At 48.6% G+C, this 19,571-nt stretch overlaps 3 protein-coding genes across 8 annotated transcripts; 1 reads left to right on the top strand and 2 right to left on the bottom strand.

Annotated features, from left to right (window-relative positions):
• Positions 1 to 183: 183 nt before the first annotated feature.
• On the top strand, positions 184 to 1,172 carry LOC108024234 (INO80 complex subunit C). The gene is made up of 2 exons (XM_017094106.3): positions 184 to 354; positions 416 to 1,172. The coding sequence occupies exons 1-2, from the start codon at positions 222 to 224 to the stop codon at positions 613 to 615; spliced, it is 333 nt and encodes a 110-aa protein (XP_016949595.1). The 5' UTR covers positions 184 to 221; the 3' UTR covers positions 616 to 1,172.
• On the bottom strand, positions 1,119 to 2,985 carry LOC108024233 (kelch domain-containing protein 3). The gene has a single exon (XM_017094105.3). The coding sequence runs from the start codon at positions 2,673 to 2,675 to the stop codon at positions 1,458 to 1,460; it is 1,218 nt and encodes a 405-aa protein (XP_016949594.1). The 5' UTR covers positions 2,676 to 2,985; the 3' UTR covers positions 1,119 to 1,457.
• Positions 2,986 to 5,189: 2,204 nt separating this feature from the next.
• Positions 5,190 to 19,204, bottom strand: LOC108024208 (uncharacterized). Of its 6 annotated transcripts, none has more exons than XM_050888232.1 (10): positions 19,040 to 19,204; positions 18,146 to 18,246; positions 10,829 to 11,536; positions 10,333 to 10,452; positions 9,960 to 10,040; positions 8,681 to 8,789; positions 8,108 to 8,367; positions 7,740 to 7,796; positions 6,158 to 6,425; positions 5,190 to 6,090 (listed from the first exon to the last, which is right to left on the bottom strand). In XM_050888232.1, exons 3-10 carry the CDS (start codon positions 11,427 to 11,429, stop codon positions 5,511 to 5,513), a joined length of 2,076 nt encoding a protein of 691 aa, XP_050744189.1. In that variant the 5' UTR covers positions 11,430 to 11,536; positions 18,146 to 18,246; positions 19,040 to 19,204; the 3' UTR covers positions 5,190 to 5,510. The 6 variants fall into 6 exon arrangements, with proteins under 6 accessions (XP_050744189.1, XP_016949550.2, XP_043948889.1 ...); XM_017094061.3 differs by having other exon boundaries at positions 10,829 to 11,511; XM_044092954.2 differs by lacking the exon at positions 7,740 to 7,796 and having other exon boundaries at positions 10,829 to 11,511.
• Positions 19,205 to 19,571: the final 367 nt, after the last annotated feature.

The following is a 19,571-nucleotide window of genomic DNA, read 5'->3' as shown; positions in this document are numbered from 1 at the left end:
TAAAATCTTTCAATTAAGACATAAGTACTTGTTTGATAAGCTGATTCCTTTCAATTTCATCGACAATTGGTCCTGTTTCTGAACATTTTGAGAGTAAAATTCAAACTGCTGTCCTGCTATTATACAGACCTAGTCGATACATTAGCGTACTCATTTTGTCATCTCCAGCAAAATCGATAGGCTGCCTTGATTGTGCCATCTCAATTGAGGCAAACCTGGGGATGGAAGCGAGTTCGAAGCCGAAGCGCTCTTTTAAGCGTCCCTTCGCCTTTCCCAAGAATTGTGTGTACCGCCCGCTGCGGCAGATAAGCAATATGGAGCGGAACCTGAAGCTGCCCGCCGACAGGCCCACCTGTGAGTACGGGAAGGTGCGCGTTTTGGCCACTTACCTGAGTTTGTACTCCCCATTTCGCAGACTTCACGCTCAATGCACCGCCCTCGCTGGTTCCGGCCAAGAAGTACTCGGACATCAGTGGACTGCCCGCTCCGTACGCAGATCCCCACACAAAACTGCGGTTCGCCAACGCCGACGAGTACGCGTCCATGCAACACATGCCCTCGGACATCATCAATGGCTACCTTACGGTGCGCGGCTACACGAGCGCCGTTGGATAGTCACCTCGATCTACGTAGTATACATCCCGTTCCGCCGAGACCCCGCCACTCACAACAGCCAATTACGGAACCGCTGGCCTTTTACTCGCACTGGCATTGCGTGCGAGGCTGTTGGATTCCAAGCGATTTGCTGACTGCTCCCTGGCTGGAACACTGCCTTCTAACAACAAGAACATGCGCTATTACCATATATGTAGACAGCCTACCCAGAAAGAGGTGCCCTTGTAGCCGCCAGCCTCTAACGCACTCGAACCCATAGGTACTTGCATTGTTAGCATCTATTATTTGACTGTAACATTGGCTCCGAGTCCAAGGTGAGACGCATGCCTTGAGATAGGTCCTAACACAAAAACTAAATATTGTGACAGCCATTACGTGCGTTTGCGGTTGGTAGTTTGTTGCGCTAACCATGTGGTCTTAATCGCAAACACAATAACAACAAACAACAAACTATCTTTAGGCTTTAAATGTTATATTATCCTGATTTTGGCCAAAGCAGATGATAAAGTTAATGGAGTTTTTATTTAAGGACGATTTATAAATGATTACGAACTACATTTCTACTTTAATATCATTCGCATAATCATTGTTATTGTGTACTATTTAGCAGCTATCAGAAGTACCAAAAGCAAGTTTCTAAAACTTTTGTTATTATTGGGGCTTCTCCCTACCTCTGTCCCTCAGGGTCTCCCTTCGCCATCTCTCCAGTAAACGTAATTCGAGCTTGCTCCTCCAATGGTTTCAAATACAAAGAAACGGACTAGTGCTCCGTGATGCGTCTCCCCTTACCTCCCCCTCTTTTGTGGCAGTCGACTCGGGCTATTTCCTTACGGCTTTGGATGCTAGCCAGCCTGGTTGATTGGCCGGCTAATACTGTTCGGCTGCGTCAGCATCTGCAGGTCAGAGCGGAAGCTCCGCGGCAGCCCTGAGATGTCCAACTGGTGCTTGAGCACCACCATGGTAGCCAGGGTTTTCAGCGTGGGCTCAAAGTCGAGCACATGCAGATCGCTGTAGTCGATTAGCGCCAGGCCTTGAGGAACAACTCCGCCGGTCGCAGTTGCTCCGCCCGCCTCCTGAGTGGGCGATACGCCTGCCGATGGCGAGCCGCTGGAGGAGCCGCTCCTCGGACTAGTACCGCCGAACAGAAACATTCTAGTGGCCATCACGATAGCACACTGCCTTCGCCGCGCCGTCGGGGCCTTGCCGTTTGCCCGTATCAGGTTCCACAGCTTGGTGCGCGGATCGAAGGTGTACAAATCGTTGAAATGCTGGTCAAGCAGGCCATTGTAGCCGCCAAAGACATATATCAGCTTGTTGTAGACGAACATGCTGTGGCTGCGCCGCCCCACGGGCACCTTGCCGGCCGTGAAGGGCCGATGCCAGACCTTGGTCTTCATGTCCAGGTAGACTATCTCGTGGCAGTAGGTCTCCTCCTGGCTGTGGTATGGACTGTGCTTGTCGCCCCGCCCACCAAAGATGTACATGCGCTCCTGCTCGTAGGCCACCGCCGCATGGAAGTCTCTGTAACTGGGCGGCACGCCGAATGTCTGCACATAGCGCCACTCCATGGTGTCCAGATTGAGGCTGTGCACATCGCTGCTGAACTCGTTGATCTCGTCGACGAAGCCGCCAAAGATGAACATGCTGTTGCCGATGACGCAGGCCGAGTGGCCGTCCCGCGCCCCTGGCAGGCAGCCGGTGACCTGTGGCCTCGACCACTGGGCGGTTTTGGGATCAAAGCAGTAGAGGGCATTGCAGAGGTTCTCGTCGTTGCGACCTCCCCAGATGTAGATGCGCTCCTTGTAGGCGACCACGGTGTGACCATAGCGCTGGAAGGGCACCAGAGGATACTTGAGCGGCACTCCTGCGGCGTCGAGCTGCTGGGGAACCAGTGTCCAGCGCATTGTGTGCGCGTTGAGGGCGTGGACATCGATGGGCTCGTTATAGCGATAGTCGTATCCTGTGCAGTAGCCACCGAAGCTGTAGATGAAGTCGCCCACGCCCACTGCCGCGTGGTTGACCCGCTGCGGCCCGCCGTCCAGGTGCACTGTCCACAGCATTTTGGCCAATTAGAGCACCAAGGAGATTGGGACTGGGGCTGGGGCACTTGCCTTGGGCCAAAACAGCCAAAGCACACAAAGGAAAGCAAGTGCGCCGCAGTTGTCGTTCTCTTCGTGGGCTCGGGGGAGGCAGGAGGCGGCGGGGTGCAGGTGCGAGCGATTGAAGGCCACACAGGTGTAAACGCAAACGCTGATACTGATACCAAACGCTCCGCTGCTAAAAAAAATTAGCCTTTTTATTGTTGTAGTTGCTCTCTAGAGATGGACGCGTGACGACAATTCGAAAACACCCAGCTGCTCTCGTTCGTAATGGGCAGGCTCCACTGATCCACTGGAATGTGAACTTATCGATATTGGTTTCACATTATGCAGCTGGCTCCACTGGGATGCCAGGTTATCGCTGGACTTGACGCACTATCATTAGTATCGATACTTCAAAGTGGCTCACTTTTTTTAAAAATTCAAACTTGGTTAAAAGAATGTGTTCACATTTACAATTATTGACAAAAGACCCGTATTTAAAAAAAAACCGACTGTTATGAATAGCTAATAACATATGCTAAAGATCCCCATCACTTTTCCGAACAATACTTTTCTCACCCATTTTCACCAGATTTTTCTAGCTTAACGATGTATACAATTCCTTTTTCCGACAATGTTTCGCATAATGATTGCCAAAAAAATAAGTCGTTTTTATAGGACGAAAAAGGGCGATACGAATTGATATATGAAGTAATAGAAAACATAAATCAAAAATACTTTACTTGCTTGTCGGCATAACTGTTACCACCGTTAGTTGCCGCGCCAAAAGATATGCTATGGTATTTTATTTTATAATTGGATCCAAGTAAAACGGTATAATATTATTCATAATAATCCTCAGACACCAGGCGAACATAAGCGTTTAGCAGGTGTCGAAGCGATCAACTGATTAGTTTTATCTAAGCTTATTGGAGATGCCCTTGTAATTGCTTTCTTTTGTCACGGTCTAAGCAAATTCATGGGGTTACGTTATTATTTCGTGCTTATCGTGACTAGATCGTGAAAAACTCGTGACGAGCTCCTGAAACTGCTATGCTTGCGCATCTCTCGTCTGCGCATTGTTCTTAACCAACGGTTCCCTTTCACAGTGATTCTATTGGTCATAAGGGAGAGGGGAAATATGGAAGGACCGCCATCTTGGAAAAAACAGCTGTTTAAGTTAGCTTATAGCTACCAGCTGCCACCTGCTATGTTTTCTGTTCGCCTGGTGTCTGAGAGACGCACGCTTGTGGTTGCTCATCCATAGTCTGCGCGTTGTTTTCAAGTAACGGTTTTGAGGGGAAATATGGAAGGACCGCCATCTTGGAAAAAACAGCTGTTTAAGTTAGCTTATTGCTACCAGCTGCCACCTGCTATGTTTTCTGTTCGCCTGGTGCCTGAGACTGAGACACCAAGCATTTCGACTGAAAAATTGTTGCGAAGCCCTTCGATTTGTGGAGGCAAACTTCTTAATTCTTAATTTCAGACACCAGGCGAACATAAACTTTTAGCAGGTGTCGAAACGATCAGCTGATCAGTTTATTCTAAGCTTGTTAGAGATGCTCTAGTGATTGCTTCCCTTTGTCACGGTCCAAGCAAATGCCTGCGGTTTCATTTTAGTGCCGTGCCTGTCGTGACTAGACTGCGACAAGCTCGTGACGAAATCGTGACACCGACTTGCTTGCGCATCTCTCGTCTGCGCTTTGCTCTTAACCAACGGTTCTTTCCCATGGAGATCGCTTGCTATTGGTCATTTGGGAGAGGGGAAATATGGAAGGGCCGCCATCTTGGAAAAGAAACAGCTGTTTAAGTTAGCTTATTGCTACCAGCTGCCACTTGCTATGTTTTCTGTTCGCCTGGTGTCGGAGAGTCATAAATGCAGCACTTTGGCTGAAAAAATTTATCGAAGCCCTTCAATACGTTGAAGAAAATGAGTGATTTTTAGATTTCAAGCACCAGGCGAACAGGAACGTTAGTAAGTGGCCAACGATAATTCTCGAAGACTTTATTAGTGGTGTGGCGCTTTCAAATATGTAAGCGGTTTGTTGGCGACCAAGCCGTCGCCCATCTCTAGTTTGCCTGTACTAAGCTAACGGTTCCGTTCCAGTAAGAAAATGTTACGTCCAGCAACCACTTTGCACGGATTATGTTGGCCTGGTGTCAGAGATCAAGAAATCAGCCGTAATTCGCCGGTGCAGATATATTTTTCAAGAATATTTTATTTATTTTAGGTACCGAAAACGCATAGATGTATGCTATAACTTTTTACGTCTGTCTCCAGCGCTGAACAGTAGGAAACATTTTGAGAGAAATTTATATTCAAAAATTCAGAAACGCACCTATGCAAATGTAACCAATAACGCTCACAACTAGTATGATTCATAGGTGTTCCAGTTTGCAGGCCAGTCGTATGTGAATTTTATTACGATCTGAGCCAGGCATGCCCTTCTTTATTCCGCCCTTATTTCGCACAATGATAGCCAACATACACACTTGTTTTTCATAGTTTTTGCAAGCTTACTTGCGATATTTATTTTCTGCTGTATATAGGTGTTTATATACGTCAAGTGTTTGTGTAAATTAGATTGGTTGTAGTACAAAAGTTATAACAAAATAAATAACAAGAAATCATTTAATACAATATTACGTGAACATACATTATTAAGATGCAATCTATGCTCATTTTGGGCCCGGTCCCCAGTTCCAGAAAAAAAGACACGACTTTGCGGGATGGACACGAAAGTCGAATCAAATGCTAGGATTGCGAGGAGGGGATAGGGAATGGAGGCGCCCGGGGATTCGAAACCCCGCCTCCTAGACGTTCGTGGGCGCGTCCATGCCGCAGATAACCGACTTGACCACCGACGCCGCCGAGATGGCTGCGAAGTTCTGCCACTTGCGGGTGGATGTGCCGTCCTTGTAGTCGGCGATGCCCTTCACCAGAATGAAGCTCTCCCGGCAGTTGCCGATGATGCTGTCGAGCACACTGCTCATCTCCACGTCCGTAGCCAGGAGGCCGTACTTCCTAGCGAACTGGGTGCGCAGCTCGTCGCTCCTCACCAGATCCCTGCCGGAGCCGATGGGTCCCAGGTGGAGGCGCAGGCGATTGACCCCGTCCACCTCGTCGGCGGCAATGGGATGGGCCACCTCGATGACCTCGTTGTTGCCGATGTTCATGAACAGCTTGTCCGTCCGCGCGTCCGGCCGGTTGAAGTCCGCCTCCGTCTTGTGGGCCAGCGCCTGCTGGGCCTGGCTCAGGTAGTCCTCCCAGGGCCTCTTCACCTGCATGTTGGCCTGCAGGCTCTCGGCGATCTGCTGAAGCGAGTCGTTCACCGGGAAGTAGGTCTTCACGTCGTCGCCGCTCTTGTACAAGTACACATACGGCTTCTCCTGGCTGTTTGGGCACACGATTGGGGTACATAACTGTGGGTTACCAAATACGGAGCCCTCCAGTGCCTCACCTGCTGCTGATCAGCGCCCGCTGCTTGTCCACGTACGAGATGACCACGTCGCCCAGCCGGACGTGCTTCTTGTAGTCCGTGTAGTGGGGCACGCCCCCGGCCACGCCCACGATGAAAACGAAGTCGACCTTTTGGAATGTGCCCAACAGGCGGGTGGTGGTGTTGCCTGTCGCCGTCATCGCCTCTCGGTTGCTGCCCACCGACGGGAGCTTGGTGCTCACAATCCTGTGCGCCCCGATGTTGCCCAGGGTATAAACGTTCGATTCGCCTGCGGAATAGAGGAACTCATGGTCAGCGGGGTTTCGGGCAGTCGTTGACTCACGCTCGGGACAATAATATGCACCAGTAATGAAAAGAAAGGAGATGAAGATCAGGTCATACATAAAAAGTATCCAGCAAATATAAAGTTAACAAGGAAGAACGCTATAGTCGAGTGCCTCGACTCTCAGATACCCGTTTCTCAGCTTGAGGAAGCAAAATAAAAATCGAAGTATATGGCTGCAAATAAGTATTGCAAAGCGTAACCTACCGGCTACTTCGGTATTTGTTATGCGGCAGACAGTTTTAAGCGTTTTATCCCTTTGGGGGCGTTAGAGTGGGCGAGCCAAACATTTTTTTCTGTCAATCGAAAGATTTCACTCCGACAAATACATTTCAACAAAAAAAAAATCTAACATGACAGCTGTGGCCACCATAGTTTTGCGGTTTGTGGGCGTTAGAGTGGGCGTGGCACCGCGCTGCGCTGCGCAGGAAGCCCAGGTATCTGCATGCCAAGTCTGCCTGTTCTAGCTCCTATAGTTTCCGAGATCTCAGCGTTCATACGGACAGACAGACAGACGGACATGGCTAGATCGACTCGGCTAGTGATCCCGATCAAGAATATATATACTTTATGGGGTCGGAAACGCTTCATTTTCCCGGTTACATACTTTCTGACGAATCTAGTATGCCCTTTTAATCTACGGGTAACGGGTATAATGAATAAAATGTATTTAATAAATTGATTTCCAAGCTTTGGCATTCTAGAAAGTTAAAATAATATTGTCAAAGAACTGTAAAATGACCGCTCATCCCGATTCTTTTGTGGTAAACACAGGATACTGAGATATGTATATTGATGGTTAACCATTTCACCAGGTGCGTGACGGAGCCAATCCGTCTGATAGTGAAGTTGCATGTATGTACAATATAAGGGCATGTATCCTAGGACAATCCTTTACCTTAACAACAACCAAATACAATGAAACCAAAAACCGACGACACAACACACAAAAAGGACACGAAAATGACAACAAATCAAACTGTTCCGGGCCAAGTTCATAATTTCTACCCAAGTTTATGGCAAGTCATTCGAGCACAGGGCACACTCGGTAGTTGGGAAACGCGTGTTCACAGTACTCGCACTACTTGATGACTTGGGTAATACATTAATATATGCACTTGGTCTTAATATAAAGTTATTTAACATTTTATAGACAGTATTTTATAGGGGTACAGTACCATACGCCTCGAAACCTATGAACTTGACCTTGACTTAAGAGTGCTTCTGAGTTTTGATGTGGATTCTGGAAATTTGGCTTACCGAATCTTCGTTTCTTTTTGGACTTTCTGAGTGAGTTCGTTAGATTGGGATCGGTATCTGTTACATGGGTTGGTTTTGGATTCAGGGGCGGGTGAAATGTTTTTATATTGCAGGCAAGCAAACAATCAACAAATTGTATGCAAATTCATTCGCAATGGCGGAATTTTCGTGATTTTTGGCCACCGCAGTCGAGGTTAGGGAACAGACGGGGAGAGAGAGAAACAGAGAAAAGATGGTTAGGCAAGAGTTCGATTAGTACGAGTTGGGGAGAAGTCGACGAGTCGCGTTCCAACGCCAACGCCAACGCCAATCGATATTGGCAACGGGTAATCGTGCGATCCTGCTGTTCGTTATCGAACTAAACCTACCGACGGTGGTGTATCGGACGAATGTCTCCTTGTTCTCGAGCATCGCGTCCACGGCCAGCTTCTCGCAGTACTGCGCCGTGATGATGGCGATGGTGGGCTGTTTGCTGGAGGCGATCGTGGGCATCTGCTTGACTACCTTGATCTCCTTGTCCTCGTGGTGGATGCGGGTGTATGCGTTGTACTCCATCGACTTTATCAAACCGCGCTCCTGCAGCGACTTGATCACCAGCAGGACATCCTGCTCCCTCCAGCCGTAGTCCCTGCGAAATGGGAAAACATTTTAGAGTCATAGGAGTCCATTCTAGTGATGCCTTGGTAGATATAGACAATTATTCACTTTATACTTGATCGAATAGACACTTGCACCCCTGCCCTTTGCAGTGCACACAAAAGTAGTGCTAAGCTTAAACACTATATGGAACACCGTTAAAAGGAGTATAGTATATTGGTAATTCAAAGAAATCAAAACCTTAATATGATAAATATTCTATTATTTTAGAAGACCCATTGTTTAAAGGGTAGACCCTAGGTCTATAACTTTCCCTTGTTTCATCACTTTGGTCAACTACTCACTTGGCCAGATCCTCGGGGGAAACGGGATTGGGGTATGCCTGCTCTATGAGCTCCAGCACCTTCTCCTGGGTCAACGGCGGAGACTCGAACTGGGATTCCTCGAGGGAAACTGCGGGAGAAGAGGGGGAAGCACACGATTAAAGCACATGACTGGGAGTCCCCTTTTCAAATGGTTATTCACTTAGCCAGGATTTCAGTTAGCGAGCAACGACATCTACTCTGAGCGGTGGGCGTGGCTGGTTAGGCGGTGTCTGTTAGTAAGGAAAACACACACATACGCAGACGTCGGCTGGCAGGGCGGTCAATTAAGTGCTCAAGCAGCGGATTTTAGATTTTAATGGCAGACGGCAGACAAATTGGACACTTGAGGTGTAGACTGCACTTTAGCACAACTGGGGGGTTTGAGTGCCTCGGGTTGGGGCTTTGAAAGTACCGAAGGCGGCGGGTGGAGGAGCAGGTTCCAACTAAAGTTTGGAGCAACAAGCGTAGTGAAAGGCCAAACCTACATATCATTTATTGGGTTGCTTCACTTTGCATGTTATCTTTTGCGTTTCGAGCAAGAGTTTTTGACGACCCAAATTGTTTTGTCAATGGTTTGCTTGCAGGTAAATAGTAAGCACCAATGGAAGCGGCAGGTTGAATGGTCAACCTATGAATAAGGGTACATTTATATTGGAAACTGTAGCATCCAATTTCTGATTTCCGATTTCCCTGCCTTCAATCAACGCTTATTGTATGCGAAGCGTTATCAAAACGACAATCTTCATGGCTAGTTCAGTGTTTATTTGAACATTGAATAGAAGGAACAGTTGGAGGGCCATTCGCTTGTCAACAGGAGGCCAAAAGATACATCCTCTACCTCTCGGAATGCCTACAGTTTGGCAAGCCCTCACGAAGAGTGCTTTGCTAGCACACAAAGCCACCTAAAAACCTCAACAGTTTGCAGGGCATTTATTTTAATTCGCTTTATTACATTTCTGTTTTTTATTTCTGTGGAGTGCACAACACTTTTTATGCACATAATGATTGCATATTTGGTGAGTTTTTAGTGCGTGCATTAGTACGAAGGAAGAACAAACGAAAAACAAAACGATCAAGAGCAAAAACAAGGCGGAGGAAGGAGGGAGGAGAGGTGCAACGAAGCGGATACAAAACGGAGTTCATTGAGCGGATTAGATGATTAGTTGGGGAGCACTGGGAGCACTTCACTTCCGCCGGGCGCTCAGCTGCTCGGTGTACATGTCCAGCCAAATGGCCTTCATCAAGTTGTCGCCGTCACCTGTCTTCCGCTGCGCCATCAGCGCCTCCTCGAACTTCCGGTTGCAGTCGCCGTAGCAGTAGATGATGTACCCATCCCGGGCTGATCGCCAAACAGCCACCCGCACAGCCCAGAGAATAGATGGAGTCGTTCGGTTCAGATGAGAAGTCAGAAGATTATACGCGGAGAGGCAAGTTAGGCTCGGAACTTGATATTGAAACCCCCAATCAAGGTGTCTAAAAGTATGCAATCAAAAATTTATACCGAGATCCCAGCGTAAAATGTATGATTGCATTCTTTTGGAACGCCTTCTTGAGCAATTCCAGTTGATGTTTTTGCTCATATCAAGTTCCTTTTCTACGCTTTCCTATAAATAGCATTGGACGGTACTCACGTGGTCGTGAAGGCGGTGCCGAGGTCTCCTCCAGGATGCGCAGCTCAATCTCGATGGACTGGATCTCCGAGTATCCGTGCTGCAGCAGCTTCATTATCTTCTTGATGAATCCCACATAGTCTACAGGGTAAAACGAAAACAAAAGAAATTAAAGCTTTTTAACAGGAATCAATACACATTCAAACATTGTCTTACATTTTAAGACATAAACTCGAAACTTAAAAAAAAACCAAAAACCGGTTAAATAATATATATTTTTTAGCGTTTATAAATGTGGAAATGTTTTCTTGAGATTCTAGGTTTTTACAATACAATATAATAATTAGTGGGTGTTAAATTTGTTTATAAAGAAATAAAGTTAACATAGATTTGAAAGCACTTTAAAAGGCGCCCAAGGGTATACTTCAAAATGCTCTCATTTAAAATATATTGTAGCCTACCTTTAGAACCCTTCAAAAACGTGTAATAAACTGATGCTAGCACAATGCAAACCCACCTCTCGGAAAGTCCTGCGGACTGACCAGCTCCTTGAAGAAGTCCTGGGCGATGTGGGCCTGCTTCTCGTCGTTGGTCAGCCAGTCGCGGAACCAGAACCTCAGCGTGCGCGACTCCTGCGAGTGCTTGCCCGTGTTGGCGCTGACCAGGAAGACCCGGAACTCCAGCGACAGGGCGGCCGCCTTGCTGGCGCTCTTCTGGCCGGCGACCGTGTCCTTGTTTATGATGATGCCCGTGTGGTCGCCGCCGGCCACATGGACGCGGTCGTTGATCTCGTCGACCAGCTTGCGCTCGATGAGGATCACCGTACTGTTGGCCGTCTTTCCGCGGGGCGTCATCACGACCTGTTCTGTGCGCGGTGGCGACTGGCTCCTCTGAACGCCGCCCGAGTTCTGAGCCAGCTGGCCGTGCTCCTGGTCTGGGCCTGCGACAATTTTGCCATAGTTTTTATTGCCATTCGGCAGGACTCCGTTGCCTGTGCCGTTGCCGTTGCCGTTGCCGTTGCCATTTCCACTTCCATTTCCATTGGCTGGCTGCGATTTGTTTGGCTTGGGGGGCGGCGGTGGCGGCGCCATCTGTATGTGACTCCTGCGCTCCGACATGGTGTGCTCCTTGCTCCCTGCTCCTTCGATCCGATACGATTCCGCTGCTCCGGCGACGTCCTTGAGCCCAAACTTGCTGTTGCTGCCGAAAGAAAAGCAAAAGTCGGCTGACTGTCATTAGCGACTGGGTGACAGTGAAACGTGCTAGTTAAGATCGAGCTTAGTACTTTGTGCCACCCAAAAATGTTTTAAGGTAAATATAATTTATATATAAATAAGTCAAAATAATGAGTTCTGGGGATTTGTGCTGAAACTCTTCCAATCACAGATGGGTTTTACATTAAAAACTACAACAAATATTGGTTGCAACGCAGAAAAATTATAGTCAAACGTGTAGTATTTTACTTAATGTTTTAGTCATTTTCTTACTCGCCTGTTTTTTGGCTTAGAAATTGCTGCTACTTTTCAGAGTTTACTCATAGTTTCGTTATAGGTAAATTAAACATTTTAAGAACCCATTGCTCTGCACTTTCGAAGACTCCTCACTGTGGCCCCTATTTTTAGCCTCCGACTCGCATGTCCAAGTTTCCGCTCCCCTCGGTCGTATCAAGTGTTACCTGTTCCCCTTGACGCCCTCCGATTTCGGGCTGCTTTCACTGTCTGTCTGGCAAGGGGCCAAACAGATTTAGAATTCATAAATAATTGGTGTCATAAATCCACCCTTTGCCAACCTCCGCGACCCAGTGACTTGGATTCGGGCCTACGAACCAACAATAAAAGCAACCAAAACAGAGCGACTAAGAAAATCAATAGGAACTTGGTAACGCCGAGTGCATGACTACCAAAAGGGGTCCCAACGGGGGCTTTGGTGCAGGGGGTTGTCGCTTGGGCCAGCCACCTGCCACCCCTGCAATTAGAGGCAAAAGCCAACTTCCGGCCAAATGTCACCAAGCAGCCGCAAAAGGTTTTTGAACTCGCCCTGGGAGAAGTGAAAGAGACGGAAAACTGCTGGGAAATGGGTGAGGAAGGCCGGAAAATGGTGTGCCTCCGGGCTGACCTGCCGCCTAATTTGCATAGGACAAACAAAAAACGCAAGCCCCAAGGGAAGGGAGAGGCGAACGAACCGGGCTGGTGGAAGGACGAACGAAGGCGGGAAATGCAGAGGAAACAAAATTTACATTTCTCAAATGCCTGTCCTTGGAGTTCCAGGTCCCCAGAAGAACATTGGGGCGGCCAAACTCATTAGGTGGAAACTACACTTCTCGGCTGGTGAGGGAGGAATCCAAGCACCAGGCACACGCAGTAGCAAAAGTTAGTTCCAAAGCAATGACATTAGTCAAGTCAGACCACCCCGTGTAATATAAACATAAATAAAAGCATATTTTTAGTTTTAGTACATGTCCAATGGTATTCAGATAACCATTGGCATCAAGTGGCAGAGCGAATACTGAACCTTGGGCCCCCACACACTCGAGTATGAGGCATTATCCGTTCATCCCACTCGCTTAATTAGATTAAAGCGCTTCCTCCCTCTCTGGACTTCGTGCGCCGAAGGGTGCACCACTCGAATTTCACGGCCGGAAATTATTGCCGTCTGCAATTTCAATTAAAACAAAAACATGCTCAGACATGCGAAGATAAAGTGCACCAAAAAAGGTACAGTCCCGCCCGAGGCACTCCCTCTGCGAGTGCATTTCTTCACTTCCGCCGGGCAGTATTTTCGTTGTTTTACAGTTCGCCGATCCTCGGGGCCGTCTGGAATGGAAATTCCTATCACCAGTGCCTGGCGATGCGTAACTCCCGGAGGGGCAAAGGGCTTGCCCCGGCGAAAACCCTTTACGCTCGACGGAGCTCCAGTCACGTGTCGTGTGTACTGCGGACTTGGCGCGCGGTGCCATGCCCAGACACACACAAGCCAAACCAAATTTCATATTTGGCTGGACGAGAACCACACGCTTAGGAGGAGGGATCCAGCTGCAACTTCCGTCAGCAGAGTCCCCCTCAACCCAGGCCAAACCAATTTTCCAGCGCCCGTTCTAGTGGGTTTTCCCCATACGGATATAAATATCAGAAGGAAGTTCATTTCTTGGCTGTCGAGATGAAACTGTCATTTTAGAGTAAGTGTCAGTGGCCAGCGATTTCCAGTCAAATGAGACGGTAATCTGCTGTTCCATTGCAATGCTCAGGCAGTCCCCAAAGTCCCATGTTTTCATCGAATGCATCGCCAAGTTTGTTCTCAGTGTGCCATTCGAGTGCGGCACACTCAGCCCGAAAGTGGGTTGCGGGAGGCCCACGCAGAAAACATCATATGTAGACACTTCTGTGCCAGCGGCTTCCTGTTCCCCTCCTGCGTGGGCTCCGCTGTTGTTTGGCCAAGGAGTTCCCCAGCCTCTCCTATCGAAAACAGGTTCGTCTCACTGTTTGCCGGACCGAAGGCAAGGCATCGACGTCTATTCGGCGTATCCACAGGGGCACAGCCGCTAATTACCGCGTAATTTCAGTTAATTTTCCCCTTCGCAATTAGCCTAGGGCGAACGTGACTCGAAGTCAAAGTTTCCGAGCCGATGCGACCCAGCGGTGACAACTATGCGGTGACTCACGGCGGAGAAGCGTGCGATCGAACCTCGTTGATTCAGCGCCTAGTTGACGGCCGCGTTTGCTTCGCTCCACCAGGGAAGGCTCCTCCGTGGGGCCATCCACCGTCCCACCACCTCTGTCCGACTGAGCAGTGCGCTGCAGTGCGTGCATCTTGCCCCATCGAGCTCTAAATATACCCGAATGGTCCCCGGCCAGCAGCGCTTCTGGACAGTTTCACAATCTCGTTTCGGGTCAAGGCTGTTCGGAAATCGTTTCTCACCCCGCCCCTCAGAACGCCTCGAGTTCTGGCGGCGCATCGCTTTCGGTTGCTTATAAGACCACATGGAATTCTCGTAGCCAAATTTTGAAGGAGGCTCCTCGAGCACTTGGGGCTGAAGAATTGGCCAATTTATTTGGGAAAACAAGAAACTGTTCTATCAGTCCTTGTGGGCTTTTATTTTCGAGTAGTTTCTTTCAAGAGCCAAACCATTTTATTTCAAAATAAGGCTAGTATGTGATGCTTTTGTCTTCTCCGTATCTATTTCTATCTTTAAATTCGATAAAAATCTGGGGCCGGTAGATGTTCTACTAACGCATTTTCCTCCAGAAAACCTATCTGACAAAACCAAAACCAATGTTATATTAAACTGGAACCTCCAGCGCATCTGATTATTTATTCTCGCCCTGAACTTTAGCTGCCAATAGAATTTGCATATCTGAATAACGCTTGGCGGCTGAAATTGTTTTTCCATTTCGGTTAATTGAGTTCGTTTGGTTTTGCGGTGGCATCTCTTCGAGGCACCCAAATAGGCGGTGACGTCAGCCCTTTTTCGACATAGTATTTCAGAGTGACGGCTTTATGGCCTGTGGCGCAATATCTGAGGCATTTGTGATTATTTAAATCGGCAAACAAATCGCACAGTCGGGAGCTGACCTTCGAAGCGAACAATCCAAGCTCGGGAGGGATCCCGAGAGTCATCAGTATCACAACTGCTTGAGCTCTCCAGTTTGTATCTTTCCTCTGCCCCCAAACTTGTTATATCTGCGGTGCCTCGCATGTTTTTCTATGTTCTGCGCAGAACCGCCAAATCCACGGCCTCCCGTCGTCGGTTCGTCTGGTTTCCTAATCACCCAGTGACTCACTGCCCAATCTTGCGCAATTGGAGAAATATTTATACTCGGATGCGAGATTTATTTGTCTTCGTCAGATGGCTCGCAAACCCCATTTATTGAGTCTCTCGTGTGGGCGACGGAAAACAGTGCTCTCCCTCCAGATTCGCTCGATGCAATGTTGTAGGTTCTGGGGCACGGGTGTCGACATCGTCTGTGCGCCATGTCCCCGTCCGCCTCTACTCTGGTGGATTCCATGATCGGATCACTTGATCAGCTGGCCGCGGATCAATAATTGACGCAGTGCGTGGGTTCCACTTCTCTCCCTGCCCTCAAATGACCAGTGCCCGCCCCCTGAACTCCCATTTCCTGCTCTTTATTGCCCTGCTGCACGGAACAAACACTTTTAGAGTACGTCCGACCTGCAGATACCCTACAAAACATGCGCCGAGTGTGGTCAGTATTATAGAAACACTTAATGATGGTAAGTTTATGGGTAAAGTAGACATGTCGGAACTGTGAACCCAGATAAGTTCTTCGAGATAACCAAGTTTCTGCTTAGCTCTACCTTATTCCACTATGAAGCACTCACAGATCACAGTATAAGGGCCAACAAAAGCATAGCGATGGCCTAGTGGCTTGGAAAACAGGCAGTTATAGAGTGCGTCAGGTGGACCTTTAGTTTCGAGCCACAGCCCCAGCCATCGACGTACCCGAAGTGCAGCCATAAGTGAAGACCAAGAGAAGTCGGCTTTCCTTTGGTTGCTCAATAGCCGGCAATATTCCGGGAATTAGCGAGGCAGAGTTCAGAGCAGCACCCTCCCCAATGGCAGTCCGCGGTGGTGGTTTGGGTGCTCCGCAAATTGGGGCGACTTGTGGCAATATGGCCGAGCACACGGCCGGAACACACATCGAGAGTGCAGTGTGCGAACGCCGAAGGGCCCCTTTCCACCCCTTTGCGATTGGGAGAACCCCTTCGGCTTTTCCTCGCTTTTGGGGCAGGGTTTCTCAGTGTGCCAGTGGGGTGGTTGAAGGAGCGCCGATTAGAGGCGTCATCGGTGACCCACATAGCAGTTAATGATTGGAGAAGCGGATGCGATACTGCTAGGGGATACCCAGCACAATAGCACTTGAAGCCGGCATAACCGATTCAGACAGTCTTCAAACTTAAGCCTTTGGAGAATATTTGACTTTCAACTCAATAACATGTGCTAGGTCGAGCAGAGCCTTCAACTCATTAGCGCACTGACAGCCAGCCGCAAAGCCAGGCCCGTCCACTCCGCTCTAGTGTTACCAAGCCACTTTCAAATGGGCCGCCAAACGCACAGAAGCCGGGTGAAATTCGCGACTCATCTCGAATGGCACTTGGTTATCGGCAAACTGAAATGAGGTCGACTTCCCGGCGTCCCCCGACAACCTCGTATCACTTACACCAGTTGCACGCCCGTCTCACGCCCCGTTTCATCCCTGCAAAAAGTAGCCCGGCATCGGGAAAAATCACAGAGGAACTGAAATCAAAACAAGAAACAGCGGGAATTATTTTTAACGCGGAGCCGGACGAGAAGAGGCTTCCGAGTTGAATGAACCGCACACCGGCCAGCGAACATATCGAACGGGCAATGGAGGCGGAGCAGATGGTCTCGCCTCGGCCGACAATTATTCCCCACGAAAACGAGGTGTCTGAAATGGTAATTGCATTCCTGGCGAACTCGCGAAAGCAAAGAACAGTAAGTTCTTATTTTTCCCCGTAATAGAGCGTTCTATAGACAAGATGCCCTTGCAGCATAAGAGATATTCAGCGTTACACCATGGTAAATTCTAGGGATTATTGCTGGCTTCTGATATATATTAAACAGAATATTTCGTTACTTCTCCGACCGTTTCGTTTCTTTGACTGCTGTATGCAAGAGTCCTCCGATTTGTATTAAATCCAGTTTCAAATTCATAAAAATATAAAACAGAAAAATGATATTCCCAATACTATGAGATAATGTGTAAAAACACCGAAGCCATAATTCGATTCATGTAATTTCCCCACCAGTTTTCCGATCGTTCTATGACAAAATGATAAAATCAAGTTTAGAACAATTAAAAAATGTTATTTCCGGGCGTAGGAGGTTGCATATATGTCAAAAAGACCAAAGATATAACTTTTCTTTTCTACAAGATATAGTTGACTGAAATCAATAGTATTATTAGTATTAATTATTAGTTGTTTGTCAAGTTATTGTGATGAATACGAAACCTTTTCTGAAATATGTTGAAACTAAACTATTCAACGCAAATAACTCAGGTTCAGAGGAATTAGATGTGGAGGGAGGGAACTCAAATTTGCCGAGTCCAATCTGTTTTCAAAATTTCAAATCTCCCGAAACGTGCAACAATATGCCCCCATAAACTGGAAAAGGAAAACTGTGCTAAGCAAGCACACTGAGCAACCCGCGCAGCCGAACGAGAATGAGATCACTTTCGGACGCCTCTCGCGTTGTATACAATTTGTTAGCCAAATGTTTTGGCCTCGTAAAAACCGTTCGAATTTCCACCGACCGGAGCGGCGGACGCACGGAGCTCAGAAGAGGCAGGGGGAATGCAGGTCGGTCGAGTACGTGCGAAGCAGAAACAAAGCGGAAACGGATTCGGATAAGCCCCGGACATTGTAGGGAGCGCAAGCTGTGCTATCAAAGTGCTCCCTGGAGGTCAGCGTCGTTATTCCCACTTAGCCTTGCTGCCCGAATTGCCAAATTGACATTCAAGTACGATACGAGTGCCCCCGAACCCAGTGGCAGTGCACGAATTCAGATTAGACATCAGGTTGTTGGGAATATTTCTGGGCCCGAGAGTTGTCACTCAAATTGGCATATCACAAGCTAGTAACTCCAACTAGTTTGTGGCTCATTTGCTGCCAAACAGTATCTAGTCGGGCAATGAAATCACCAAAGGTGGCGGAGCAAAGCACAATCCGAGCCTTAGGGCTTACAAGTAGCCCCATCAGGCCCCGGCAAGGGAGAAGTACAGCAGACGTAGCCCCACCCTCCCGGACTCCCACCCGGACTCCCGCCCGGAGACACTGCCATTGGGCACGGACTCACCTGTTGCCAGATCCACCTCGGAGAATCGGTGTTATTTGCCACTGGACTGGCGCCGGTTTCCCTTCGGTCGCTTCTACTTGCCCAATTCGTACTCCACTGCTCTGTAAGAACAGACGTGTTAGCCACTCTTCACAAAGCTCTGATTGATGCACAGCGCAGAAATATCTCGGCGAAAAGAATGCGAAGCACGCGGGGGAGGAGCGCTTTCTTATCTTATCAGGGAGTGGGTGGCCAGGGGAGTTGGGCATGTCCCGCTATCAGCCGACAGCGCGATAGCGCGGACATCGATACTCGCTCCGTTCGCTGATTGCTGTTTGCTGTTTGCCGTTTGCTGGCTGTTCTTGGCATTCTGTGAGCTACAGTCACTAGCTTTGCGGGCCTTTCGAGATGACGTCAGGGCTTAAAGGGGGGATTGAGTCATGCACAGCACTGAAAGTGATAACAAGAAGTTACACAGTGAACGGGCGCCGTATCAGGGCAGTGCAAAGCCAAGTTACTCGCTACACTTCTCGGGCGACCCGACTGCGATCCCACTTTTCTCAGTGCACCTGAGTCATCTGATCGCCAGAACGGGCGCTGTGACGTCACAGAAGGGTTGCACTTGAAGCACGGAAAGCACGGCAAGCAAGAACAGCAACTGGTTCACCTTCAGCTGATCAGCCAGTAGCGCCGTCTCCCTCGCGCACTCCATTCAATTTCCAACGAGATTCTCTTGTTCTACACTTGCAAAAACAAAAAGCAACAACGAGCACTGTAGCTGTGTGTGTTGAATTACGCGCTATTTATATTAATAAATTGCACACTCGCTGCGTTCTGCGTTCACCGTTAGTTCACTGGGTGCGCGCGTCACTCGCAAAGGTGTGTGGAGGGAGGGGAGGGGTGGGGGGCGCGTACCTTACGCCAGAACGCCGGCAAAACAATCCTCAGTTCAATCACTTTCACGCGCCAAATGCCTTGGTTACACTTTAATCCGCGCGAGGCAGAGCTCGTACCACCGCAGCGCGAGGAGGAAAATTTCGAATGAATCGAATAGTACCGAGCGAGGCTGAGAAAACCGCCGCCCGCATTTGAGAAAACGCGAAGAGACGGACCAGGGATGGTGTTATTTTCAGGGTTTCGCGGCGCTGGGCGGACGGTCACACAGGCGGATTTAGAATTTGCCCGCTCTCCGCTCAACAGAAATGTTAAGGCATTCTCTGCCGCTGCTCTGTCACTGTTACAGCCGCCGAGCCTTAACATCGCTGTTAATGGACCGAAAAGCGCTACCGAACCGCGTCGAAAACGCGCAGCGAATGGTCACACCACTTGATTTCGAATGGCTCCGAAAAAGCTTTCACGCCGCTTCCACACTTAAAATGCTCCAGCCCTTTTCTGATTTCGAAAATGAACAGCTTTTTGAAAATTACTTACAAGAAATTCTGTGTCA

Source organism: Drosophila biarmipes, chromosome X, assembly GCF_025231255.1.
Source record: "Drosophila biarmipes strain raj3 chromosome X, RU_DBia_V1.1, whole genome shotgun sequence".
In the NCBI taxonomy this organism is placed as follows: domain Eukaryota; kingdom Metazoa; phylum Arthropoda; class Insecta; order Diptera; family Drosophilidae; genus Drosophila; species Drosophila biarmipes.
Note: the sequence above shows the minus strand (reverse complement) of the source record. Positions and strands in the feature narration are given on the sequence as shown.

What these genes read in the sequence shown, in the direction of transcription:
- LOC108024234 (XM_017094106.3), top strand. Translation starts at nt 222, where the DNA reads ATGGAAGCGAGTTCGAAGCCGAAGCGCTCTTTTAAGCGTCCCTTCGCC. An exon ending in GCCCGCCGACAGGCCCACCT is followed by an intron (nt 355 to 415) that starts GTGAGTACGGGA and finishes CCCATTTCGCAG; the next exon opens with ACTTCACGCTCAATGCACCG.
- LOC108024233 (XM_017094105.3), bottom strand. Translation starts at nt 2,675, where the DNA reads ATGCTGTGGACAGTGCACCTGGACGGCGGGCCGCAGCGGGTCAACCAC.
- LOC108024208 (XM_050888232.1), bottom strand. Translation starts at nt 11,429, where the DNA reads ATGTCGGAGCGCAGGAGTCACATACAGATGGCGCCGCCACCGCCGCCC. An exon ending in CGTCCGATACACCACCGTCG is followed by an intron (nt 7,797 to 8,107) that starts GTAGGTTTAGTT and finishes CCCATGTAACAG; the next exon opens with ATACCGATCCCAATCTAACG. An exon ending in CAAAAAGAAACGAAGATTCG is followed by an intron (nt 6,426 to 7,739) that starts GTAAGCCAAATT and finishes TCTATTCCGCAG; the next exon opens with GCGAATCGAACGTTTATACC.